The sequence below is a fragment of the Alexandromys fortis genome, unplaced genomic scaffold, assembly GCF_014885135.2.
Source record: "Alexandromys fortis isolate MF-2015 unplaced genomic scaffold, M_Fortis_MF-2015_v1.1 scaffold_57, whole genome shotgun sequence".
NCBI lineage: Eukaryota > Metazoa > Chordata > Mammalia > Rodentia > Cricetidae > Alexandromys > Alexandromys fortis.
Window position 1 is genome coordinate 7,227,299 of NW_026067941.1, and position 22,452 is coordinate 7,249,750.

General features: G+C 51.7%; 1 protein-coding gene across 1 annotated transcript; it reads left to right on the forward strand.

The window, feature by feature from the left end:
* The first annotated feature begins 3,529 nt into the window (after window positions 1–3,529).
* Clec2l (C-type lectin domain family 2 member L) lies at window positions 3,530–19,534 on the forward strand. The gene is made up of 5 exons (XM_050147950.1): window positions 3,530–3,982; window positions 13,236–13,310; window positions 16,741–16,907; window positions 17,708–17,808; window positions 18,838–19,534. Exons 1-5 carry the CDS (start codon window positions 3,802–3,804, stop codon window positions 18,947–18,949), a joined length of 636 nt encoding a protein of 211 aa, XP_050003907.1. The 5' UTR covers window positions 3,530–3,801; the 3' UTR covers window positions 18,950–19,534.
* Window positions 19,535–22,452: the final 2,918 nt, after the last annotated feature.

Sequence of the window (22,452 nt, forward strand, 5' to 3'; positions counted from 1 at the left end):
TGCTGGCATTACCTGCAGTCACCACCATGCCCTGATCCGAAAACAATAAACTTAAATTATTGTCTAAATTAATCTCCATGCAGAAGAGGTTTAAAAGCTGGAATGGAATTTCCTATTACCCTAGTGGGACAGTGACCCAAGATTACACTTCAGTTGGTTTAGAAAATGGAAACGCCATTCCCTGTCCCCAGCTCTGGGTTTGTGGGCCAGGATTGACAGTTACATAACGGTGGGAGGGGACAAAGTCAATGTTCTGAGACACAAGAAGGAATGAGGGTCAGCTGGCACAGAGCTCTCTAGACATAGGGACATGCCTCTGAGCAGAGAGCAATGGGAACCTGCCCTGGACAAGGAGTGGGGCTGGCCTGGGTGAGGGGGCTGTATTCCTAGGTCTGTCTGTCTGTCTGTCTGTCTGTCTGTCTGTCTCTCTCTCTCTCTGTAGGTCAGAGGATAAATCGTGGGAGTTGACTTTCTCCTTCATCACAAGGGCTCCAGGAATTGAACTCATGTCCCCAGCTTTAGCAGCAGGTCCCTTTCCCCACTGAGCCATCTCGGCAGACCACCCAGACCTCTGCTTCTTATGCCCTCCTCAGTTCTGATCGAGCATGTTTAGCAGTATGTGATGCAATCATGGGGACTCTGGTGTCCATGCAGGAGGCTCAGCATCATACTGCCCCTGTGAACCAAGCCTGCACAGTGTTCACACACATGGTTGCTCCTGAGGGCAGCTGGCACAGATTTAGCCTCACATGTCCAAGAGGAGGGCCAGCTTAGGAGCTCTGCCTCCTTCAGGGCCAGGAAGCATGAGGACCACCCCAGTGGCTGTGTCTGTCCTGACACCTCTCTTCTATGGTCTCAGCAATCCCTCACTGGCTGAGGTAGTAGTGAATACCCTTGTCTGAGTTTGGGTACCCCAGAGCAGCTGATGTAAGGATTTGAGATGGAGCAGGTTTGGGGGCAGTGGTTACAGAAGGCACTGGGAAGGGAAGGGGGGTCCACTAGGGGCTGTGGGGGCTGCAAAGGTTGGGTCCCTGACTTGGATCAGCCCATGAAGTCTGCAGGTCAGGGCTAGAATGCTGCAAGGTCAGCTCCCTGCCACTGCTTGGCTACTCCATCCTTGTCCCTCCTGCTTAACTCAACTATTCATGGCAAGAGCCTCCTTGGTGACTTCCTGCTCCAAAGGAGCCTTGTACCTACTCCCAAGTTGATTTTCCTACAGTTGTGGTCACTGATTCTAACCTGCTGTAATGTCTTTGATGCTTCTTGTATCGATATGACGAGGTTTGCGGCTCTGAGCCTGGTGCTCCACCCAGGCACTTCTAGACCCAGGCACTTCTAGACCATTCTTGGAGCTAAAGGAGAGGCAGTGTTCAGTCTTCATCCACTGTCCACTTCGCCACCACCAGCTCCTCCGCCACTGCCACCTTCACCACCACCGCCTCCGCCACTGCCACCGCCACCATCACCGCCTCCATCACCATTGCTACAGCTACCTCCACCACTGCTGCTGCTGCTGCCGCCGCAGCCACCACCACCACCGTTCGCGCAGGGTCTTTAGCTCTTGAACTTATTGTATAGTCGAGGCTGACCTTGAATAACACTGAGTTAATAACACTGAGATGCCAGAGATGGAACCCAGGGCTTTGTGTATTCTAGGTGTCTTGGTTACTTTTCTATTGTTGTGAAGACACACCACAACCAAGACAACCCGTAGAAGAGTGTATGGGGCTTACAGTTCTGGAGGGTTAGAGTCCAGGGCTGTCATGGCACAGAGCACGGCAGCGGGGCAGGAAGAGATGGTCCTGGGGCAGTAACTGAGAGCTCACATCTCATCCACAAGGACAAGGCAGAGGGAGGCAGGGAGGGAGAAAGAGGCCCTTGCTGGAAGCTGAGGCTGGGGCAGATCCTCTGAGAGGATCAGGAAAGAGGTCAGGAAAGATCATGAAGGGCATCCGGCTGGGGAGAAGCCTTGTCAGTCACACATCTGCCATGGCTGCTTCAGAAATTCCCTTGGCCTTTTTGGTTGTTATTCCTAGAGACAGGGTCTCACTATACAAGCCAAGTTGGCCTCAGTCTTATGTAGTCCTGGGTTGACCTCAAACTCTTAATTATTCTTCAGCCTCCTAGGCAGCAGAATGACAGACTTGGGATCCCATGTTTGGCTTTGCCCTGGGCGTCCTTAAGTCTTCCTCAACCCACTGGGGAGGGTGCTAGTTACTGTATGACTTCCCTGCAGCTTAGCTAGGTTGTGAAGGCACATACTCAGTAATCCCAGCATTTGGGAGGAGGATGGCTGCAAGCTGGAGGCTAGCCTGCTCTACTGTGAGCTCCAGGTCAGCCAGAACTACATAGTTTGACCCAGTCTCAAAAAATCCCAAAAGAGTGGCTGAGGAATGACTTAGCAGGTAAAATACTTGCCACACAAGCATAAGGACTGAGTTCAGATCCCCAGCGCCCCTGTGAAAACTGGGCTGGCTCTAAGCATCAGAAAGCCAGCAATGAGGGGAGGGGCCAGGGAAAGACGCATCCGTGGAGCAGATTGGCCAGCTAGTCTAGCTGAATTGGCGAGCCTCGCGTTCAGTGAAAAAGCCTGTCTCAAAAATGTAAGAGGCTTTGGTGAGCTCACAGGGTGCACCCCTCGTGGTCCTGACTTCTTTGCTCATATTTTCCCTCCTTCTGCTCCTCCTTGGGACATTGGATAAAACCGGACTCTCTGAATATGGCGGACAATGAGGGCTGCTGAGAAGCCAAGGACAATGCCACTGGGTTTTGATCCTACTTCATGTTCTGGCTTTGTGGGAGCCTAGCCAGTTTGGATGTCCACCTTCCTAGACCAGGATGGAGCGGGGAGGACTTTGGACTTTCCACAGGGCAGGGAAGCCTGACTGCCCCTCAGACTGGAGAGGGAGGGGGAGAGGAGTGGGGGGAGGGGGAGAGGAGAGGAAGGAGGGGGGAAAAGGGAGACGGGGAGGGAAATGGGAGGCGGGGAGGAGGCGGAAATCTTTTTTTTTTTCAATAAAAAATTATATTTAAAAAAAATGTAAGAGGCTGTCTAGTGAGGTTGGTGGTTTAATCTCAGTCCTTGGGAGGCAGAGTCAGGCTGTGAGTCTATGTCGTAATGAGTTCCAGGGCTGTATTAAAAGAAAAAAAGGTGAAAGTGAATATACCATAAAGACCCCTGGCTTCCATGTGCTATTGCGAACGTTCACACATAAACCAGAAACCAGGAGGGGGAGCGGAGGGGAGGGAGAAGGTGGGGGAGCCCCTCAATCAGTAGATAGCGCTGCTCTGCCTTTTCCCCTTGAACCTTGGTTCGACAGTGTGGGATGTTTCTCTTAGCTACTGAGAATCTGAGAGTCAAATCTCAGCCCCGATCCGATCCGTGTGCTCTGCCTCCAGGTCACCCCAGGAGCAGCCTTCCCAGGGCCTTGTCCCCCTCTCCTCCCCTTTTAGAAGATGCCCAGCAGGAGGCTCGGGAGGAGGAGCGCCTAGGCTCGTCGCTGTCCTGGTGGCAGGGCTGGTGACCTGGGCTGTCCTCCCTCCCCGCAACCCCGCCCGCGGTCGCAGCTCCCGTGCAGTCCCGGCTCCTCCCCCGCGCGGGGCTCGGCGCGCAGGCTGCGGCGCGCACAGCGGGGACCAGAGCGGCTCCGGCGCGCGGAGCCGGGCTCAGCCCCGGTCTGCCGACGCCGCGGCCCCGGAGCACATCGAGTCGGCCTGGGAGGCCCGCGGGGCGCACGCAGCGCCGAGTGCGCTTGGGACCCGGTCCTGCAGCCGGGTGCAGGAGTGCGCGCGCGCCACGGCATGGAGCCGGCCCGGGAGCCCCCCGCGCGCACCCGCCCGCCGCCCCCCGCCTCGCGCCCCGCGCCAGCAGCACCTAGGCCGCGCTCGCCGGCTGAGGCCGAGGCTCGTGGCCCAGAGGGGCTGCTGCGGCGATCGGGGTCAGGGTACGAGGGCAGCACCAGCTGGAAGGCGGCCTTGGAGGGTAAGTGCGCAGCCTTCCATTCCCCCCCCCCCCCACTTGGGACCCAGGAAGTGGTCAGAGTCACCTTGACAGCTCACAGAAGGGAGGGTGATCGGGAGAATTCATTCATTTCGGGGGCAGGCAGATGTCACCATGGGAGGAAGAGGGGCTGCTGGGGACCACCTTGACCTACCTTTGCTGTCAACTCCCTCTGTGACCTTGGAGCACCAGGCTCCAAACCTTAGTTGGGTCCGCTGCGAAGCACCTTGTCCTGCTTGCTTGCGAGTGGTGGCAGAGAAAACACTTAGTGCTTCGTAAAAGCAAAAGCTCTAGTTCCCCGAGGTGGTGCCTGTACTCTGTGGGGGTGGGAGGGACGCTCTGCTGGTAATGAGAACGATAAATAGGAATCCCCAGAGGCTCTTCCTAGCGAGTTTGGGGTGCCAGCTATCCTTTCTTGTCACAGTGGCTCAAGGAGTGACCTCGGGCTCAGTGAGACCTCAGAGTGACCTCAGGCACTCAGTGAGGTTTCGAAGAGACTTCAAGTAAACATGCTCTTTTAGGAAACTTGGGTTGCCTTCAGGTGACTGGTGCTGTCGGGACATGCTGGAGTTGGCCACAGGGAGGGTTAGCTTCCAGATGCTTCTCAGGCTTCTGCCCAGTAGGGCAGAGTCAGAGGAGGGCATCTCAGAGTAGGTGGTCTTTCAGAGGTATGGGACAGACAGAGTACCAGGTCAAGAAATGAGAGCCACTGGCTAGAACTAGCCAGTCCCTTGTGGATAACTGAACCCTAGGATGCCAGACACTGATGAAGGCATTGGGAAAGAGGGATGGAGGGAGAGAAAGAATATGAGAACGGACACATCTGAGGTCTGAGGGACCACTCAGACCAGGCTACAGAGTTTGCTTGTTTGAAGGAGCTGTCCAGGGTTTAAGAGAACAGATCTGCGTGGGGGAAGACCTGCAGGGGAAAGACGGTGGGTGAGGAGGGTGGGGACCTGCAGTCTGGAGGGGACAAGGCCACCAGTGCTGAGAAAGGTGAGGTGGCTGCAGAGCATGGCAGACCCTTGGCCAAAGACTGTGAGCCAGGGCAGGATACTGACTGTGGTGGGCTGTGAAGACGCTGACGAAGTGGTTAGAAGATGCTGAATAGTGGTTAGAACTATGGAGGCAAAGACGGCTTTCCCAGAAGTAAGGCTATTATTACAAAGGAGAACCTGACCGAAAGCTAGGGTGGAATAAAGACCAACCAACCCTTCTTGAATGTGTGTTTCTGGCTAGTGGTTGGGTTTTCCCTGTGACCTAAGCTTATCCCCTATCAGTATTTGATGTCACCCTCTTCTCTAGGCTAACTGTCTTCTTCTTCTTCTTCTTCTTCTTCTTCTTCTTCTTCTTCTTCTTCTTCTTCTTCTTCTTCTTCTTCTTCTCCTCCTCCTCCTCCTCCTCCTCCTCCTCCTCCTCCTCCTCCTCCTCCTCCTCCTCCTTCTTTTTGTAAGTATTTGGAAGGCTCAGCTCTACTAACCATTGCTCTGTCCCCACTGGGTAAGGCTATTTCAGGGTAGTGTGCTGGCTGGCTTTGGCTCCATCTCTGGCCCTGAATACATTGACTCTTGTCCTTCCTACTGCCAGTGTGGCTGACTGGCCCTGCCCATCAGCTGAAGAAGAGGCTACACACTGGGCAGGAGGAAAGCGAGACCCTCTCTGGTGGTCCAGCACACTGCCATACTTGGCATCTTCTTGCAATGCAGCCTTGTCTCATCTGAATGGCATGGCTCCCTACTGATATCCCCGTTGTCCTCTTTTGGTCTCTGGTACAGATAAGAGCACCCCTCCCAATGGCTCTTGGGTGCTCAGCGTCTTGGCCTGCTGACTGTTCTACAGGACTGTTTAGTTCTGTTGGTCCTCTGAGGGTTTTCTCAATGTTCCTTGGGTATGTTCTATCTCCATCCAAAGGGACTGGCCCTCACAGGTGGCTGCCACTGTATGGGACCTTTGAGTTGGCTTGTTCAATCTTTCTACAATGCTAAGACACCTTCTTGGGCCCTGGGTATATCCAGCCCTCACAGAGCTGTTCAAATAGGGCAGAGTCAATTTGGTAAGAGGCCAAGAGCTGGTAAGCTTGAGCCACCTACCCACACCCACTGGTGGGCTGTACTTTTTTCTCACCCTGTAGGTCATGTCATGATTTCTGCCTAGCAGTGCTAATCAGAGAGAGGTCTGGAGTGTAGGTTCTGTTGTGGTGGCTCCTTTCCGAGCTTCCTGAACCCAGAACCCCACAGCCTGGGTGAGGAGGTCAGGGAAAGCAGCGGGGAGCAGCCGCCCAGCCAGAGTCCGTTGAGGTTGTCCTTGAGGCTGCTCTCACCCGACACTTTAGTTCTCTTAAGGATACATGACGGACAGCAAGATCTGCTGGTCCTGGGGTCCCAGTGGGCTTGCAGCCTCTGCTTAGGCTGGTCCCTATCTTGAAGAGAAAAGAACAGTTTCTGGAATGATGTAACTGAGCCCCCAGAGATACCTGCACCCTGATCTAACTTTGCCCCAAGCAGCCGTGACCCACCCATGGAGTTGGGTGTGTACCTTAGTTACCATTTAACTCTCATCTCTGCCCTAATGAGGTGATCAGCACTGGACAGGATGCGGGGGAGTCTTGAATATCTCACTCAAGGACACACTGGCCGCTAACACTTGAAACCGCCATGGGATTTGCCACTGGCCTTCTGGTATGAAAAGCTTGCCTCTTTTCTGGCGCCATCAAGGACACTGGCTCAGAGAGGCTAACTGGACAGAATCCCGCTGCGCTTTCTGAGCACACGGTTCTCCTCTCCTGGTCCCTCCGAAGAGTCTGCCACCCTCAGGAGGGGCAGCTTTTCCCTTGGCCGCGGTCTAGAAGACAGTCCTCAGTGACCGGTTAGCTCTGCAAACAGAAAGCAGATGTTGGTTGGTCGGGCGAAGGCTGCTTTCCCTGTGGGTGTGAGTCTGTCCTTCCAGGTGAAGGCTGGGAAAGCTGATCCAGACTACCCCGCTGGGGTCTGGAAACACTGAAGATGATTCAAGATAGGGCTATTTCTAGCCTTGGGCCAGAGAGCGGGGCAAAGTGTTCTGGGGTAAGAGAGAGGGGACAGAGTGACTCCGCTTACCTCAGGCTATATAGATTTCTCAGTGGTCACCAATTCTGAATTTTTAATGTTGAAAGTTTTTTTTTATTAGGTACAAACCCACAACTTCCTGATCAAAACCACACACATGCATTTGGCAAAAGCTACCTAAAAATTTAAAAATTACCAAGCTTCACATTTGAGCATTTTAAAACAATCAGGATTATGGCTGGCCAGGCTGTACCCTGGATGGTTTAGACGTCAGCCAAGTGCTTTTTTGGGGATGTTGGTACGAGGGGGATCTGAGGTACGAAGTTCCAGTTGTTCTTTCTAATATTAGGGCACATCATCCTCATTTAGAAGCCCGGATAACCTGCACCGTGAACTCCAGTGTATCTGGATGGGTCATTGCGTGGTGGAATGACTGAAAGTTAGGTACCTGTGAAAAGCTGGACTGTGTTCACACCACAGGAGCCACAGTGAACCCTAACTCCCAGGACCACAGAATGTGCCCTTGGGTGGATTGTAGCTCTGGCAGGCGTGATTAGTTAAGAGAAAGTCAGAATGAAGTTAGCGGGTCCTAATCCAATGTGAACTGGTGTCCTTAGACAGACACAGCTACACCCCAGAAGGCCACGTGCTAAGAGTGACTGAAGCTTAGATGGTAAAGTCATGAGCCAAGGGTGTTCAGCAAAACTCCAGGAGCTAAGATGAGCCAAGAAGGCTCTCCCTGAGGCCTTCGAAGACAGCATGGTCCTGCCAGAACCTCAACTTTCGGACTTCTGGTTTTCATAACTGTGAGAGGATACCTTTTGAAGCCATCCAGCTGATGGCACCTTAGTGATGCATCTGAGGAAGTAGATACCACATGGACTCCAACTATCCAGCTTCAGGCATCAGGAGGGCAGACAGAGAACAGTGTGTTGGGAGTCCTATGGCGTCTGTGTTAGGGGTTCTATTGCTGCAGTGAAGCACTGTGACCAAAAGCAACTTGGGGAGGAGAGGCTTTATTTGACTTACTCTTCCACATCACTATTCATCATCACAGGAAGTCAAGGACAGGAACCCAAGCAGGGCAGGAACCAGGAGGCAGGAACTGATGCAGAGGCCATGGAGGAGTGCTGCTTACTGGCTTGCTCCTTGTGGCTTTTTCAGTCTGCTTTCTTATAGAACCCAGGACCACCAGCCCAGAGATGCCACCACCTACAGGGGGCTGTGTCCTCCCCCATCAACCACTAATTAAGAAAATGCTATATAGCTGGATCTTCTTCTTCTTCTTCTTCTTCTTCTTCTTCTTCTTCTTCTTCTTCTTCTTCTTCTTCTTCTTCTTCTTCTTCTGTTTTTGTTTGTTTGTTTGTTTTGTTTTGGAATAGAGTTTTTCTGTGTAGCTCTGGAACCTGTCCTGCAACTCTCTTTGTAGACTAGGGTGTCCTTGAACTCACAGAGATCTGCCAGTCTCTGCCTCCCAAGTGCTGGGATTAAAGGCATGCACCACCACTACTGCCTAGCAACTACAGCTGGATCTTATGGAGGCATTTTCTCAAAATCCCCTTCTTTCAGATGTCTCTAGTGTGTGTCACGTTGTCATAAGGCCAGCCAGCATAGTGTCTTCTTCTGTCCACGCTGCATAGTTTAGAGAAAGCATCTTTATGAAGAAGTGAAGAGGCTCTTTAGTGATGGTGGGGACATATGCACACACTCTCCTTTTCTACCAAGTTCCTTCAACTCAGTTGAATAGTAAGGCTGACTGAGAATACTGTGTTCAGTGTTGAATCTTAGTCTGTATTATGCAATGCAATGGCCGAATTCTGCTTTAGGGAACCCAAAGGAATTCAGCATGGTTCTTAATCCCAAGGTGCTTAGGATTGGTCATCAGGTGCTCAGGGCTAGTCAACACTCACCGTGTTGGACACAGTTCTAAGCACTCTACCGTCCTCCCTCAGCAGCCACAGGGCATCAGTACCAGAAACCTTCATCAGACCCCAAGATCCAAGGATGCTCAGGTGCCTGAGACCAAATGGCATATTTTCACTGAATCGGCTCACATCTTCTCATAGGCTTTAAACATGTCTAAAGTCACTATAATATCAAATAAATGTAAAGGCTATGTACTTTGTTGCTATTCTGTATTGTTTAAGGAAAAACAACATGACATGAAAGTCTGCACCTGTTCAATACTGATGTGAATTTTTCTCATATCAGCCTAGAGCTGGTTGAGTGTGTGGATACAGACCCCCAGAGAGGGACGGCCCTGTGTACACTGACATAAACACCTGAGAGGTAGATGCTGACATGGAGGCAGTGGTGACTTCTGTGTGTCCACATTCAGAAAGGGTCAGAGGATGGATATGAACCCGGGAAGTGATTTCAGATGCTGGGTTCTCCGTGGGTAACTCAGTCCACAGGTTTGACCCCTCAAGAAATCTAGTGTAGGGCCCGGCGGTGGTGGCGCACGCCTTTAATCCCAGCACTCGGGAGGCAGAGGCAGGCGGATCTCTGTGAGTTCGAGACCAGCCTGGTCTACAAGAGCTAGTTCCAGGACAGGCTCCAAAACCACAGAGAAACCCTGTCTCAAAAAACCAAAAAAAAAAAAGAAAGAAAGAAAGAAATCTAGTGTAGGCTGCAGGAGGGCCCCAGCATAGACCCCTGAAGGATCCCAGAGGAGAACTGGCATGGACCCCTGAAAGAACCCAGTGTGGACCCCATGTAGGCCCCAGTAGAAGTCAATGTAGACGCCCTGAGAAACGTGGTTTAGTTTCCCCAGAGGAACCCAGCATAGACTTCTGGAGGAACCCAATGTAGCCCCTGCCCCTGGAGCCCAGCATAGACCCTAAACCCAGAAGAGATCCCTGGAGGGACTTAGTGTAGGCCTCTAGCGAACCCCAGCATAGACTCCAGAAGGAATATAATGTAGACCCCTGATAGAGCCCAGCATCCGCTGAGCCCAGTGCAGACCCCTGGAAGGTCCTAGTCTAGATCCCATTGGTGGAGCCCAGTGGAGCTCCTGGAAGAGACAAGCATAGACCCCTGGAGGAAACTACTGTTGGACCCTGGATGCCCCGGTGTAGAACTGTGGAGGAACACAACAGCCCAGGGTAAGTCTATAGAGCAGTGGTTCTCAACCTTGCTAACGCTGTGGCCCTTTAATACAGTTCCTCATGCTGTGGTGATCCCCAAATATAAAATTATTATTATTATTTTGTTTTTTTGAGACAGGGTTTCTTTGTGTAGCCTTGGCTGTCCTAGGACTAACTCTGTAGATCAGACTGGCCTCGAGCTCACAGAAGTCCACCTGCTTCTGCATCCCAATTAAATTAAATGCTGGGATTAAAGGCATATGCTACCACCTCCCAGATCATAAAAATATTTTTATTGCTGCTTTATAACTGCATTTTGCTACTTTTATGAATTGCTGATGGTCTTAGATGACCCCTGAGAAAGGGTTGTTTGACGGCCCCCAAGGCGTCCCGACCCACAGGTTGAGAGAGAGCCATTGCTCTAGAGGAACCCAGCGTAGGGTCCAGTGGAGCTCAGTGTTGACCCCATGAGGAATCCAGCTTAGTAGAGAAATCCAGCATAAACCCCTGGTACAGGACAGCGTAGACACCAGAGACCTCTGTGGAGGCCAGCGAATTTCTGCTGGTGTGTAGACCTCACTCAAAGAAATGATTCCAAAATTTTTTGTGAGTCTCACAGGTCCAGTGCCTGGCTGAATACAGAATTGCCCTCTCTATCCCTTTCGAGACCTGCTAACAAACAGTAGAGGGACATTTAAGTGCTGATCACAGTGAGAACTGGAGTTAAGAGCTTGTGAGACAGGGACTGAGAGCTAACGGACTTAGGCCACCTGTGCGAAAGACCACTCAGCAGAGGAACCACAGGGGCCACACTTAAGGATCCCAGTACGCAGGGGCAGGGGCATGGTGGAAGATGGGCTGAAAACAGGAAGAGGGGTGTGGAATGTCTTTCAGAGATATGGAGCCAGATCTAAATAGCCCGTCCCCATTTCTGGCAGGAACTTGAGGTAACACTCTCAAGAATCAGGGCTGCTATACAGGACCATACAAGGAGCAGGCTTTGGAGCTCACTTTCAAAGTGTGGAGGGCATGCTCCGAGCCTTCTTGGGAAGAGTCGTCTCCAAGTTATTGCTGTAGCAAGAAAACAGCGGTTCCTCCAGAGATGCCAATCCACGTGGGGGAAAAGCCAAGGAATTTAACAGCCCCAGATCAACCAGCCAGAGCCCCTGCCATGCTCCCACGGATAGCAGTGGACTCAGAGGCTCCAGGGAACTCTTCTGTTCTCCTGCCTTAGCTGTGAACAATACCCATGCCCCTCCAGGAATCAGAATAAGCGTTTTGAAAGACTCTGTAGGGAGAAGCGCACAGTCTTCTCATCTCTCCTCTGCAGGAACAACTCTCAGCCGTGTCTTCAGAGAAACTATCACAGCACGAACCAAGGGTAGGCTGCTTTAAGACAGGACAACATAGCGCAGCTGGGGCAAACCCCAGACACCTTCAATTATCATTGCAGAATGAAAAACCTGGGAGGGGGTGAGAGGATGGGGTTGAAGACATCTTCCCAGAAATAAACCAAAGCGGTAGAGATGGGGAGCGGGTGGGGAGGGGAGGGGAAGGAGGAGGGCCAGTTTAAGAGCTCAGACATGTGAAGACTTTGACTTTTAGGAGGAAATCAGAAAATGAAAGAGAAGAAACCATCCATGATGTAAACAGAAAACTTCTCCGGCACTGGCAGACATGAGTTTCCAGGTTGCAGGGGCCGTCAGTTGTGCACTAGAGCAGAGAGAGACATCACTGCGGGGAAGTCAAGGCAACGCCTGAAGCAGCTGGTCACAGCCACAATTACGGGCGGAGAGAAAGAGACTCATGCATGCCTACTGCTTGACACACGTGTTCTACGCTTACACAACTGAAGCAGGAGCCCAAAGCAGGGAGGAGTGCCCCTTACAGGGCGCTGACCCTTCCCATGACAGTGAACACAGCCAGAGCAACCCCCACAGTCAGGCCCTACCTAGCATGGACAGTCGCTTACTGAAACCCTTCCCGGGTGGGTTAGATCGTCTCCCATTGACCATTAAGACTAACCGTCACAAGTGGATGGACCGGATGTGATATATCCTTAGAGTGAAATGATGAACCGTAAACAGGAGTAAGGTTCTGTCCCATGCTACAATGTGGATGAGACTTAAAATGTGTTAGGTGAAGCTGGGCGGTGGTGGCGCATGCCTTTAATCCCAGCACTTGGGAGGCAGAGGCAGGCGGATCTCTGTGAGTTCGAGACCAGCCTGGTCTACAAGAGCTAGTTCCAGGACAGGCTCCAAAACCACAGAGAAACCCTGTCTTGAAAAACAAAAACAACAACAAAAAACAAAACAAAACAAAACAAAAAAAACCCAAACAAACAAACAAAAAACATGTTAGGTGAGATAGACCTGACACCAAAGAAAAGGCACTGTAAGATTCAGTCCTGAAGTGAGGAGGACCAGCAAATGTGGAGAGGCCAGGCAGAGTGGCGGTGGGTAGGATGGGTGTGGGATGCGGACAGAGTTGAAACTTTTGCACCCAGATGACCACACTAGCCTGCTACTTAATGTTATGAATTAAGCACCTAAAATGGTTAAAATGGTAAATTTTATGATGTGTGATATATATATCACACATAAATCCGTATCACAATAAAATAAGAAAACCCTCTGTTTTAAGTCTGAAAGGTTTTCTTTATTACCATAAACATCTTAAGTGGAGATAAAAGTAAGGAGAACCAGGAAGAGTGGGTGTGGGGTGACAGATGGTAGAGGGGTAGGCAGCATGCCAGAAGGTATGGGGTGGAGGTGGGGGACCCGGGAACAGACACCCTGTCGCAGGCTGTGAGGGTAGAATGGGTGAAGCCTGGAAGGTGCTGGAAAAACAACAGGGGAACCCAGGTCAGAAAGCTGTGACCGCCATAGGAGCCTGTGGTCAGTAGGGGTGACAAAACTGGGGCCGTGGTCCTGAAGAGAGTCTCTCAAAGGGCTGGCACCATCACCGTCACCCTGAGCGCTGCTTCCAGCTCTTGCTCAATTCCACGCCATAAGGCTCTTGCTGTTAGGACTTGGGGGCAGCACTGGGGGTTGGAGACAGGACAACAGGTGGCAGCTGGTACTGACCCGTTTGTCTTTTCCTTAGATACCACCACACGCCTGCTGCTGGGGGCCATTGCGGTCCTCCTGTTCGCCATCCTGGTGGTGATGAGCATCTTGGGTGAGTGTGCACGTCAGAGTGTGTCAGCAGCACACACCTGTGTGCGCTGTGTGGACCAGTGTGCACGCCTGGTCCCAGCATGCCTAGCTAGGCACATTCCTCCACGTATCAGATTACGGGGGAAGCACACAGTAAATTAGAAGTGGTTGGTTGTTAATATAATTGTAGCCTGAAATAACACACTTCCACACAGACCATGCATGTCCCATTTATTGGCCAGGTAGGAAGCAATGGTACCAAGGAATTAGTTCATAAATGCCATGGGCATTTTAGGCTAGGCAGGCAAAGCCTCTTAGAGGTGACGATTTGGCAATATGAGACTTTAAATATCACATTCATTCAACAAACACTTAATGAACTTTGCTATATGTGAGATCCTAGACTGAGAACCAGAGTGGGGTGGGGACTAGGGAGAGGTAGGGAGGAAAGGATGGAGAGAGGGAGGGAGGGAGACAGAGAGGTAGGGAGACAGGGAGGGAGGGAGGGAGGGAGGGAGGGAGGGAGGGAGGGAGGGAGGGAGGAAGAAGGGAGCTTCCCCTGCATTTTGATTCTCAGTTGTATTTAGCTCAAAATCATCCATGTGCCAAAGAGGCATCCTTTGGGTGGAATACTCTGGATGCTACACGGGAAACATTTTTAAGGGGGAGAGGCTCACAAATGTGGATTCTGTGTGGTCGTGAGTGGGCTCCAGAGGTAAAGAGGGGGCAGGGGAGGCTCCCCACAGGGATTGTGTGCTCTGGGGAGACTTCTGGGAAAATGTCTTGGCCTCTGTGGAGTTTGCAGAAGTGATTGAAGCTTTTCTTCTTCCTCCTCCTCCTTCTTTTTGAGAAAGCGCTGATGTAGCCCAGGTTGGCCTTGAATTCCCTGTGTTGTTGAGGCTGGCTCTGAACTCCTGGTCTGACTGCCTCAACCTCCCCAGTGCTGAGATTAAGGGTATTCTGTGCCACACCAGGTCTGTGTAGTGTGTGCACACACCTGGTTTATGGAATACTGGGGATCAGACTCAAGGCCTTGTGCATGCTAGGCAAGAGCCCTGTCAGCTGAACTACACCCCCACCCTCCTGTCTTCAACATTTAAGTATTTATTTTTATTATTTTGTGTGTGTGTGTGTGTGTGTGTGTGTGTGTGTGTGTAGACCAGAAGAGGGCATCAGATCCCCTGGCGCTGGAGTTATCGGCAGTTTTGAGCTGCCTCACGTGGGTGTTGGGATCTGAATTCGGTTCTCTGCAGGAGCAGCTTGTCCTTTCAGCCACCGAGCCATCTCTCCAGCCTCTTTAATCTTTAGAAAGCAGTCGGACCAGGAGTGGGTCGCCTCACTAAAGTGGTGAAATTCCACTCCCTATCAGTCTCTACCAAGATCTCCCTCGTCCGACTTGCTGGACGAGCAGAGGGTCTGAATGTGTTTGCAGGTGGACGGAGGACACCGCGGCCAGATCAGCTTTGGCTGGAATAAGGTTGCGAAAGGAATCATTTCCCCTTCATTCGTGTTCTGGATCAGCAGGTCAGGGAATGTGTGGACACGGCTTTGGTGTCTCTCAGGAGAGCCCAGGGAGGAGGCTACACCATGGACATTCCTCCCAAGTGGGCCTGAGTCAGGGCTTAGGTGTGCTTAGAGTATGCAGTAGTATGTCAGTCTCTGTGTGGTGGTAGGCCCCCAGGACAGTGCAGCCACTTGGGTAGTATGCTGTGTTCTTGGCCCCATCTTAATCAGTATTTTAATTAATCATTTATATGATTAATTAAAAAATCCACATGCTCATGGAATTTGCAGTTTTTACCATTCCATGTGATCACAGGAGAAAACAATCAAGACAAAATTTACCTTTAAGGCCTGGATAGTGGCACACACCTGGTATCCCAGACTGGAGAGGTAGAGGCAAGAGCTCAAGGTCAGCCTTAGAGAATTTGAGGTCAGTGTCTTAGGCTTTCTGTTGCTGTGGAGAGATGCCATGGCCATGGCAACTCTTACAAAGGAAAACACTTCATTGTGGCTGGCTTACAGTTCAGAGGTTTAGTCCAGTATCATCCTGGTGGGACACGGCAGCACACAGGCAGAAGTGGTGCTGGCTACATCTAGATCCCCAGGCAACAGGAAGTGAACTGAGACACTGGGCATAGCTTGATCATAGGACACCTCGCAGTCCACCCCCACAGTGACATGCTTTCTCCAACAAGGCCGCATCTACTCCAACAAAGCCACACCTAATAGTGCCACTCCCTATAGGCCTATGGGTGCCAACTACATTCAAGATACCACAGTCAGCTTTGGTTACATGAAACTGTGTCAAAATTCAAAACTAAAACTTACCTATAAAACTTCCAATGAGCTTTTAATCCCTGAACATGGGAGGCAGAGGCAAGCAGATCTCTGAATTTGAGACCAACCTGGTGTACATAGTGAGGTCCAGGCCAGTCAGAGCTAAATAGTCAAACCAAACCAAACCTTAGATGAGCCCAAGAGAAGGAGAAATGCATAAAGTAAAGCCATGCAAACTCCTGGATTCGGATTAACCTGTCTTCTGGTCTCCAGGAGATGCAAAGTATAAGTTAGCCCATGACAAAGAGGTCCTGAAGGGCTGGTGGACTTTCTGAACTGCTTTCCCAGAATAGTGTGTGTGTGTGTGTGTGTGTGTGTGTGTGTGTGTGTGTGTGTATACACGCGCGTGTATGCATGCACATGTGAGCTATGGAGGACCAAAGAGGGCAAGGGATCCCCTGGAACTGGAGTTCCAGTCAGTTGTGAGCTGCTATGTGAGTGCTGGGAACTGAACCCAGATTGTCTGAACGAACAGCAAGTTTCTTAATTTCTGGGCCATTCTCCAGTCCCCATTTAAAATAATACCTTTTTACACTTACATTTCATGCTGGGATATGGGTATAGAAGTCAGGGACAGCGTGCAGGATGAGTCCCAGGGATGCACCTCAAGTTGTCAGACTTGGAGGCAAAGTGTCGTTATTCACCGAGTGAGCCATCCACCTGGCTCAGGACTCAAATCTAAAAGGAATTTCCTAGAAGTTCAGTGGTGAGCAGGGTAGTGGAGCTAGCTAGAGAGAGAGTGTGTGGTTATGAAAAGGCACACTGTCCTGCCAGGGTCTCCCACCCTGGCTACAGAGATGTTGATTTCAGGTCCCTTCTGATCTGAGTTCCTAGGGCTAAGGGGGAGGTCTTTGCTTGGGTTTGTCCCTCTGCTGCCCCCATGATAACACACTGACCACCTTGCTGTACAGTGCCTCCTGATGTTCATTTCATCTGGAGCTCCTCCCTGGGGCACAGTGACTTCAGCAGTATCTCTGAAGGGCACTGAAGTCCAGACAGAGGGAGGGAGCCATGGAAAGAGGCCAGGGGACACGGCGGTGATCAGGCACACTGGGAACACGGCAGTGGCCAGGCACTCTTGGAGACACTCAGCCCCTTCTCCCTCCCTGCAGCTTCCAAGGGCTGCATCAAGTGTGAGATGCCCTGCCCAGAGGACTGGCTGCTCTACGGAAGGAAATGCTACTACTTCTCTGAGGAGCCTAGAGACTGGAACACTGGCAGGCAATACTGCCAAACCCACGAAGCAGCGCTGGCTGTGGTCCAAAGCCAGAAGGAACTGGTGAGCGCCTGGGTCAAAAGCAGCGACCCTCAAACCCCCCCCCCCCTGCGCCAACTCAGGTGGAATGGCTGAGTGACCCCCTGGGTGTCTGTCTCCAGTCACTCAGCCACTGTCCAGTCAGGGGGCGATGGTGAATTCCCTGGGGGCTGATCACTCAAACCTCCATCCTCCACTTCCATCCAAGGCTGGCCGGCTGAGCTTAACTCAGTATTCAGAGGATGAATTAGAAGCTGTGAACACACTTGGACAATGTAAAAAAAAAAAAAAAAAAAAACCCTCATTTCCTACCATCTAAATGAAGCACTGCCTCTCAGGTCACACCTCGAGTCGTTTTGCCAATAGAAAGGCTAAAGAGCCCAGAACCCCCGAGCGCTCGCTCATTTTGGATGTTGTGGCACAGAGACGTGCACTTCTAAAAGAGGAGCGGGCCTCGAAGCCAGTTTCTGTTTGCCTGCGTTGCACAATATTTGTGTGTCAGTTTCTGAGAAAGTCCCAGAAGTACTGGTCGGATAACCTGTTGTGGGTAAGATTTGGCCAGAAATCTAACACGTCCTGCGGACCATCCCCAAACTCCCAGCCCTGTAACTGAGGCAGGCTGTTGGGGACATTTGTGGCCGGTCTTGCTCCAGCAGTGACTGCCCAGGATTCCGTTGTCATTGGTCCTGACTCAAGTGACCTCACACCATCTCAGTACCCATCACTCTCTGCAGGGCCAGCGTCTCCAGAGAGCGCCCGGCTGGGGCCGTGCCGCCTTGACAAAACTGCACTCCATACCTGGCTCTCTCTCCTTCCTTTCGCAGGAATTCATGTTCAAGTTCACACGGAGGGAGCCCTGGATTGGCCTGCGCAGAGTTGGAGACGACTTCCACTGGGTCAACGGGGACCCGTTTGACCCAGACACGTGAGCTGAGACTCCGTTTTCTAGGAGAGAGATGAGCTTAAACAGGGAAGGGGTCAGCCCCAGAGGCAGCTCTCTGACAGACACATGTGGTTTTATGCTAGCTGGAATGGATAAGTCTCTGACAAGGGCCGGGGGTGGGGGTCATCTGTTGGCAGGGCTTCCTCTGTGAAAGTGTCTGCATTTCCCTCTCAGTCCAGCTTGGATTGGTGGCCCGGACGCACACAGAGCTTCTCAGTGAAAGGCGCAGATAACTTCTGTCTGTGACTACTCCATCTGTGCCTCTCCTGACGGCCAGAACTTAGTCATGCCTCTGCATGTGGTTGCAAGGGATGATGGGAAGCGTGCCTTCTGTAGGTAGCTGAGTTCCACACGCACGGTGGCAACAGAAGACAGGAACTCTGGACACAGTTGCCCACTGGCATTGCTGATCACCTTTTCCCGCGACAGCCTCTTCTAGGGCAGGTGCCCTGAGGGCGGTGTTGGGTGCACGGTGGTGCCGTGTGTGTGGGCCAAGTAATCCGGCTACGATCTTGGGCAATGGGGGTAGCAAGTGCGGCTGTGGAGGTGGATTGTGGTAGCGAAGGTGCGTGTGGTGGTGTGGCAGGGTAGGCTTAGGGACAGGTAGGTCACTTCAGCTTGTAGTCCAGACTCTACCTATGGAGAACTGTGCCCGGACACGGCCACTCAGGGCTGTGATAAACGCTTCCTTGTGGTGCAAACAGGATTCTGTGGGAGGTGAGGTGGGCAGAGGGCAGCTCTGAATTGGGCACCTTGGAGCTGACCTTAGAAGGAGATAAAGAATAAGGAAGGCAGGGAGCGTTGGTGACAGGTGTGTGGAACAGTTCCTCATCATGGAACGTTCTGGAAGCATAGAGCTGGAACAGTGGAGGACTACACTAGCAAGGTGCACCCTTGTCTGTCCTGGAAGACACTCCAGTGGTGACTGGGGAGGACAGCCAAAGGGCCTGTCGGACCGACCGCCCATGATGATGGGCAAGCGGGCCCTCGGTCTTTTTTCTTCCCCCACAGGTTCTCCATCTCGGGCATGGGCGAGTGTGTCTTTGTGGAGCCTACCAGGCTGGTGTCAACAGAGTGTCTGGCCACCCGGCCCTGGGTGTGCAGCAAGATGGCCTACACGTGATGTGGCCCAGGTCAGAGGTGGCCCTTCTGCCCCGGCCCAAGGACAGTGTCTGTTCTACCACCTGCTTCCGACAGGAGCCGCCACCCTCTGAATTGAAGCAGCGGGGAGGGTGGTCCCTGTCACTGTCCCCTCCCAAGGCTCCAGAGCTCCGAGGCCCTGGTTCCTGGTCTCTCTTGTCCCCAGGCAGGTCCTGCGGCTTAGCAGTTATATCTCATGTGCTAAGTAGTGTAGACATCTTGCCCCCCATACACACAAGCACACACATGTATACACATGTACACTCACATAACAACACACACGTGGGCTCTTTATAACGGGTCACCCTTCCTTGGCTTGGCCTGGAAGCTTCCTCACTGCAGCCCTGGTGCTCCTGGGCAGAGGGGGGCTGACGTGGGTTATCTGGCTTTTGGCTCACTCGCCTGCCCTCCCCAGCGGCTTCTCTCAGGCACAGCTTCCTCAGCACCTTGCAGAGAACAGCCCAGGGCTGGAGGCCCTGTCTCTGTCCTCCCTGCCTTCCCGGGGTCCTCAGGCAGGGCCCCTGCTGTGCTGTGGTGCTGTTGTATTGGTCACTAATGGAATAAAAGGTTTGACTGCATCTGTGAATCTGCTGCTATTTGTTTCCGAGTCACAACCTGGGGAGGAGCAGGGGGCAGTGGGGGGGGGCACCGTCAGGATGCACTTGTCCCATTGTGACAAGCAGCATTGTGTAGAAACCTAGGCTGGAAAAATGAGCAACAAAATGGAACACATCTCTCAGATCGGACTTTATTTAATGTTGGCGGCGGCTGTGTTACGTTCAGCCGTGTGAAGGGTGAGCTCCTTCTGGTACCTTCGTTACTATTTGGCTCAATATGACAAATGCCTATTCACACCTTCTGTCCTGGCTACTTTTTGGTCAACTTGACACAAGCTAGAGTCATCTAAGAAGAGGGAACCTCAGTTGAGAAAATGCCTCCATAAGATGGGACTGGAGGTAAATCTGTAGGGATTTTCTGTTGGGAGAGCCCAGCTCATTGTATGTGGTACTATCCTTGGGCTGCTGGTCCTGGTTCTATAAGAGAGCCAGCTGAGCAAGCCATGGGGAGGAAGCCAGTAAGCAGCGCCCCTCCATGGCTTCTGCTTCAGCTCCTGCCTCCAGGTTCCTGCCCTGTTTGAGTTTCTGCCCTGACTTCCGTCAGTGATGAACGGTGGTGTGGGAGTTTAAGTCAAATAAACCCTTCCTCCCCAAGTTGCTTTGGGTTCTGGGGTTCCTCACAGTTAGAGAAACTTTAACTGAAACAAATACCAGGAGCATTGCTGTGACGGATCTGACCATGTGTTTTGGGGAGGACTGAGGAAGGACTTTGGACTTTTGGGTTGGAAAAGCCATCGAGTGTTCAAAGCTTGCTGAGCTGTTCTGTGGGAGCTTGGAAGACGAGACTGCTGAGGGCAAAGTTGAGGGCATGGAGGCCTGGCCTCTCCAGAGGGCACTTTGAGAGTCCCTTAAAGACTCCATCAGGGATCTTTGCTATTTTGAGTTGGGAACCTGTGAGCTGAAGAATCAGCCATGTTTAACAAGATAACAGAATCACTGAAGCGAAATCTTTGCTGGCCGGCTGGGGCTGAGACATTAGCTGTAATTGAGACCAGCATCACAGACGGGAAACCCTCTGGTGGGTGTTTCCCTGGGGTCAGCACGCAGAAACAGTGTTCCAGAGGCGGCCAAGGCTGGACCTCATGCTGACAGCCAAACTCAGTCGGTCACCTGTGAGAGTCTCCCAGGTGGTGCTGGTTCTGAAGGCATGAAGGGGTGTGGAGAGCAGCTGAGGCTTGGCACCGTGAGAGACCAGGAGAGAACGTAGGAAAGGCGCAGCCGCAGTAGCAGCTGAAGCCTCAGGGCTGAAGGAGTGACACAGAATTCAGGTTTGGTTCCATAAACTGAGTCTGGGAGAGGTGGATGGTTAAAGTAGCCCAATTGCAGCTGAGACCCCAGCATTCTGAAGACAGTGACATGGGACAAGGCCAATGACAGCAGCGGCTATGGAATGGAGCCTGCCTGATCCTGGGAGACAAGCTGTGTGGGCTTCGGCAAGCCCTTTGGACCCCAGAAGACCCTGAGGCTCTGAGTTATTTACACTATTGGAGTTTGGTTTTGTTATGCTCAGATCTTGACTGTCCTGGTTATTCCCTCTTGGAATAAGAAAGCATTTATTTATTTATTTATTTATTTATTTATTTATTTATTTATTCATTCATTTTGTTTTACTGGAGCCCACAGTAGGGAGACTGAACTTTTAAAGAAATTTGGGAGTTTTACAGAGACCTTGGATTTTAAGGGAGACTAGATATTTTAGAGGCTGAACTTTTCTGCTTGATTTATTTATTTATTATTTATCTACTTTGAGACAGGGTAGCCCCTGGCTGTACTGGAACTCCCTCTGTAGACCAGGCTGGTCTCGAGTTCAGAGCTCCACCTACCTCTGGTTCCTGAGAACTCGGATTTAAAGGCATGTACCACCTTCATCCACCGATTCTGAAGTTTAAAGTATTTGAATTTGTAAAGACTGTGGAACTTTTAAAGTTATTTATGATTTATATTGCAACATTTTTATTACTATGCTATCTTAGTGACGAACGAGGAAGGGAAGGTTCTAACTGGAAAGCAATGTGTTTGAGTACTGGAAAGCAATGTGTTTGAGTGTCAGCTGACAAGGGCTCAGTTGTAGTGATAGTTTTATGTCAACTTGACACAAGTTAGAGTCATCAAAGAAGAGGGAGCCCCAAATGCCTCCGTGTCTGTAGACAGGCAAGCCTGTAGGGCACGTTCTTAATTAGTGATGGACGGGGGAGGGCCCCGCCCCCGCCCATTGTGGGTAGAGCCATCCCTGGGCTGGTGGTCCTGGGTTCTCTAAGAAAGCAGACTGAGCAAGCCAGGGGGAGCAAGCCGGTAAGCAGTCCCCTCCATGGCCTCTGCATCAGCTCCTGCCTCCAGGTTCCTGCCCTGTTTGAGTTCCTGTCCTGACTTCCTTCAGCGATGAACAGTGATGTGGAAGAGTAATGAGGGTAAACCCTTTCCTCCACAAGTTGTTTTTGGTCATGGTGTCGCATCGCAGCAATAGAAACCCTAACTAACACACCCATCATATAACAGACACCATGCTAGGCCGGTGGGAATCTATCTTTATGCTTCAGGGACATACAGGGAGAAGATGAACTAGAAAGCACTAGAATATTCTGGAACACTGTAGAAGAATGGTCTATTCTGCTTAGAAGAGGATGGGGTGATGCTCATGTTGGGCTGGGTATGAGCCTGTGAGGGTCTTCTGGTCTTTGGCACCCAGGTGTGTGTGGGGAGGGGCAAGAGGGGCTCTGGGGAGCCTCCTAGCCCCATGCAGCCTGCAGTAGAGTCTGACCTGACTTCTTCTTGGTGTCTGCAGTCACGAGTGGGATGGCTGGCTGGCTGGCAACTGAGTGTTGGCATTTAGATCCTGGTCCATTTTCAGAAAATACCTCAGAGGCAAAAT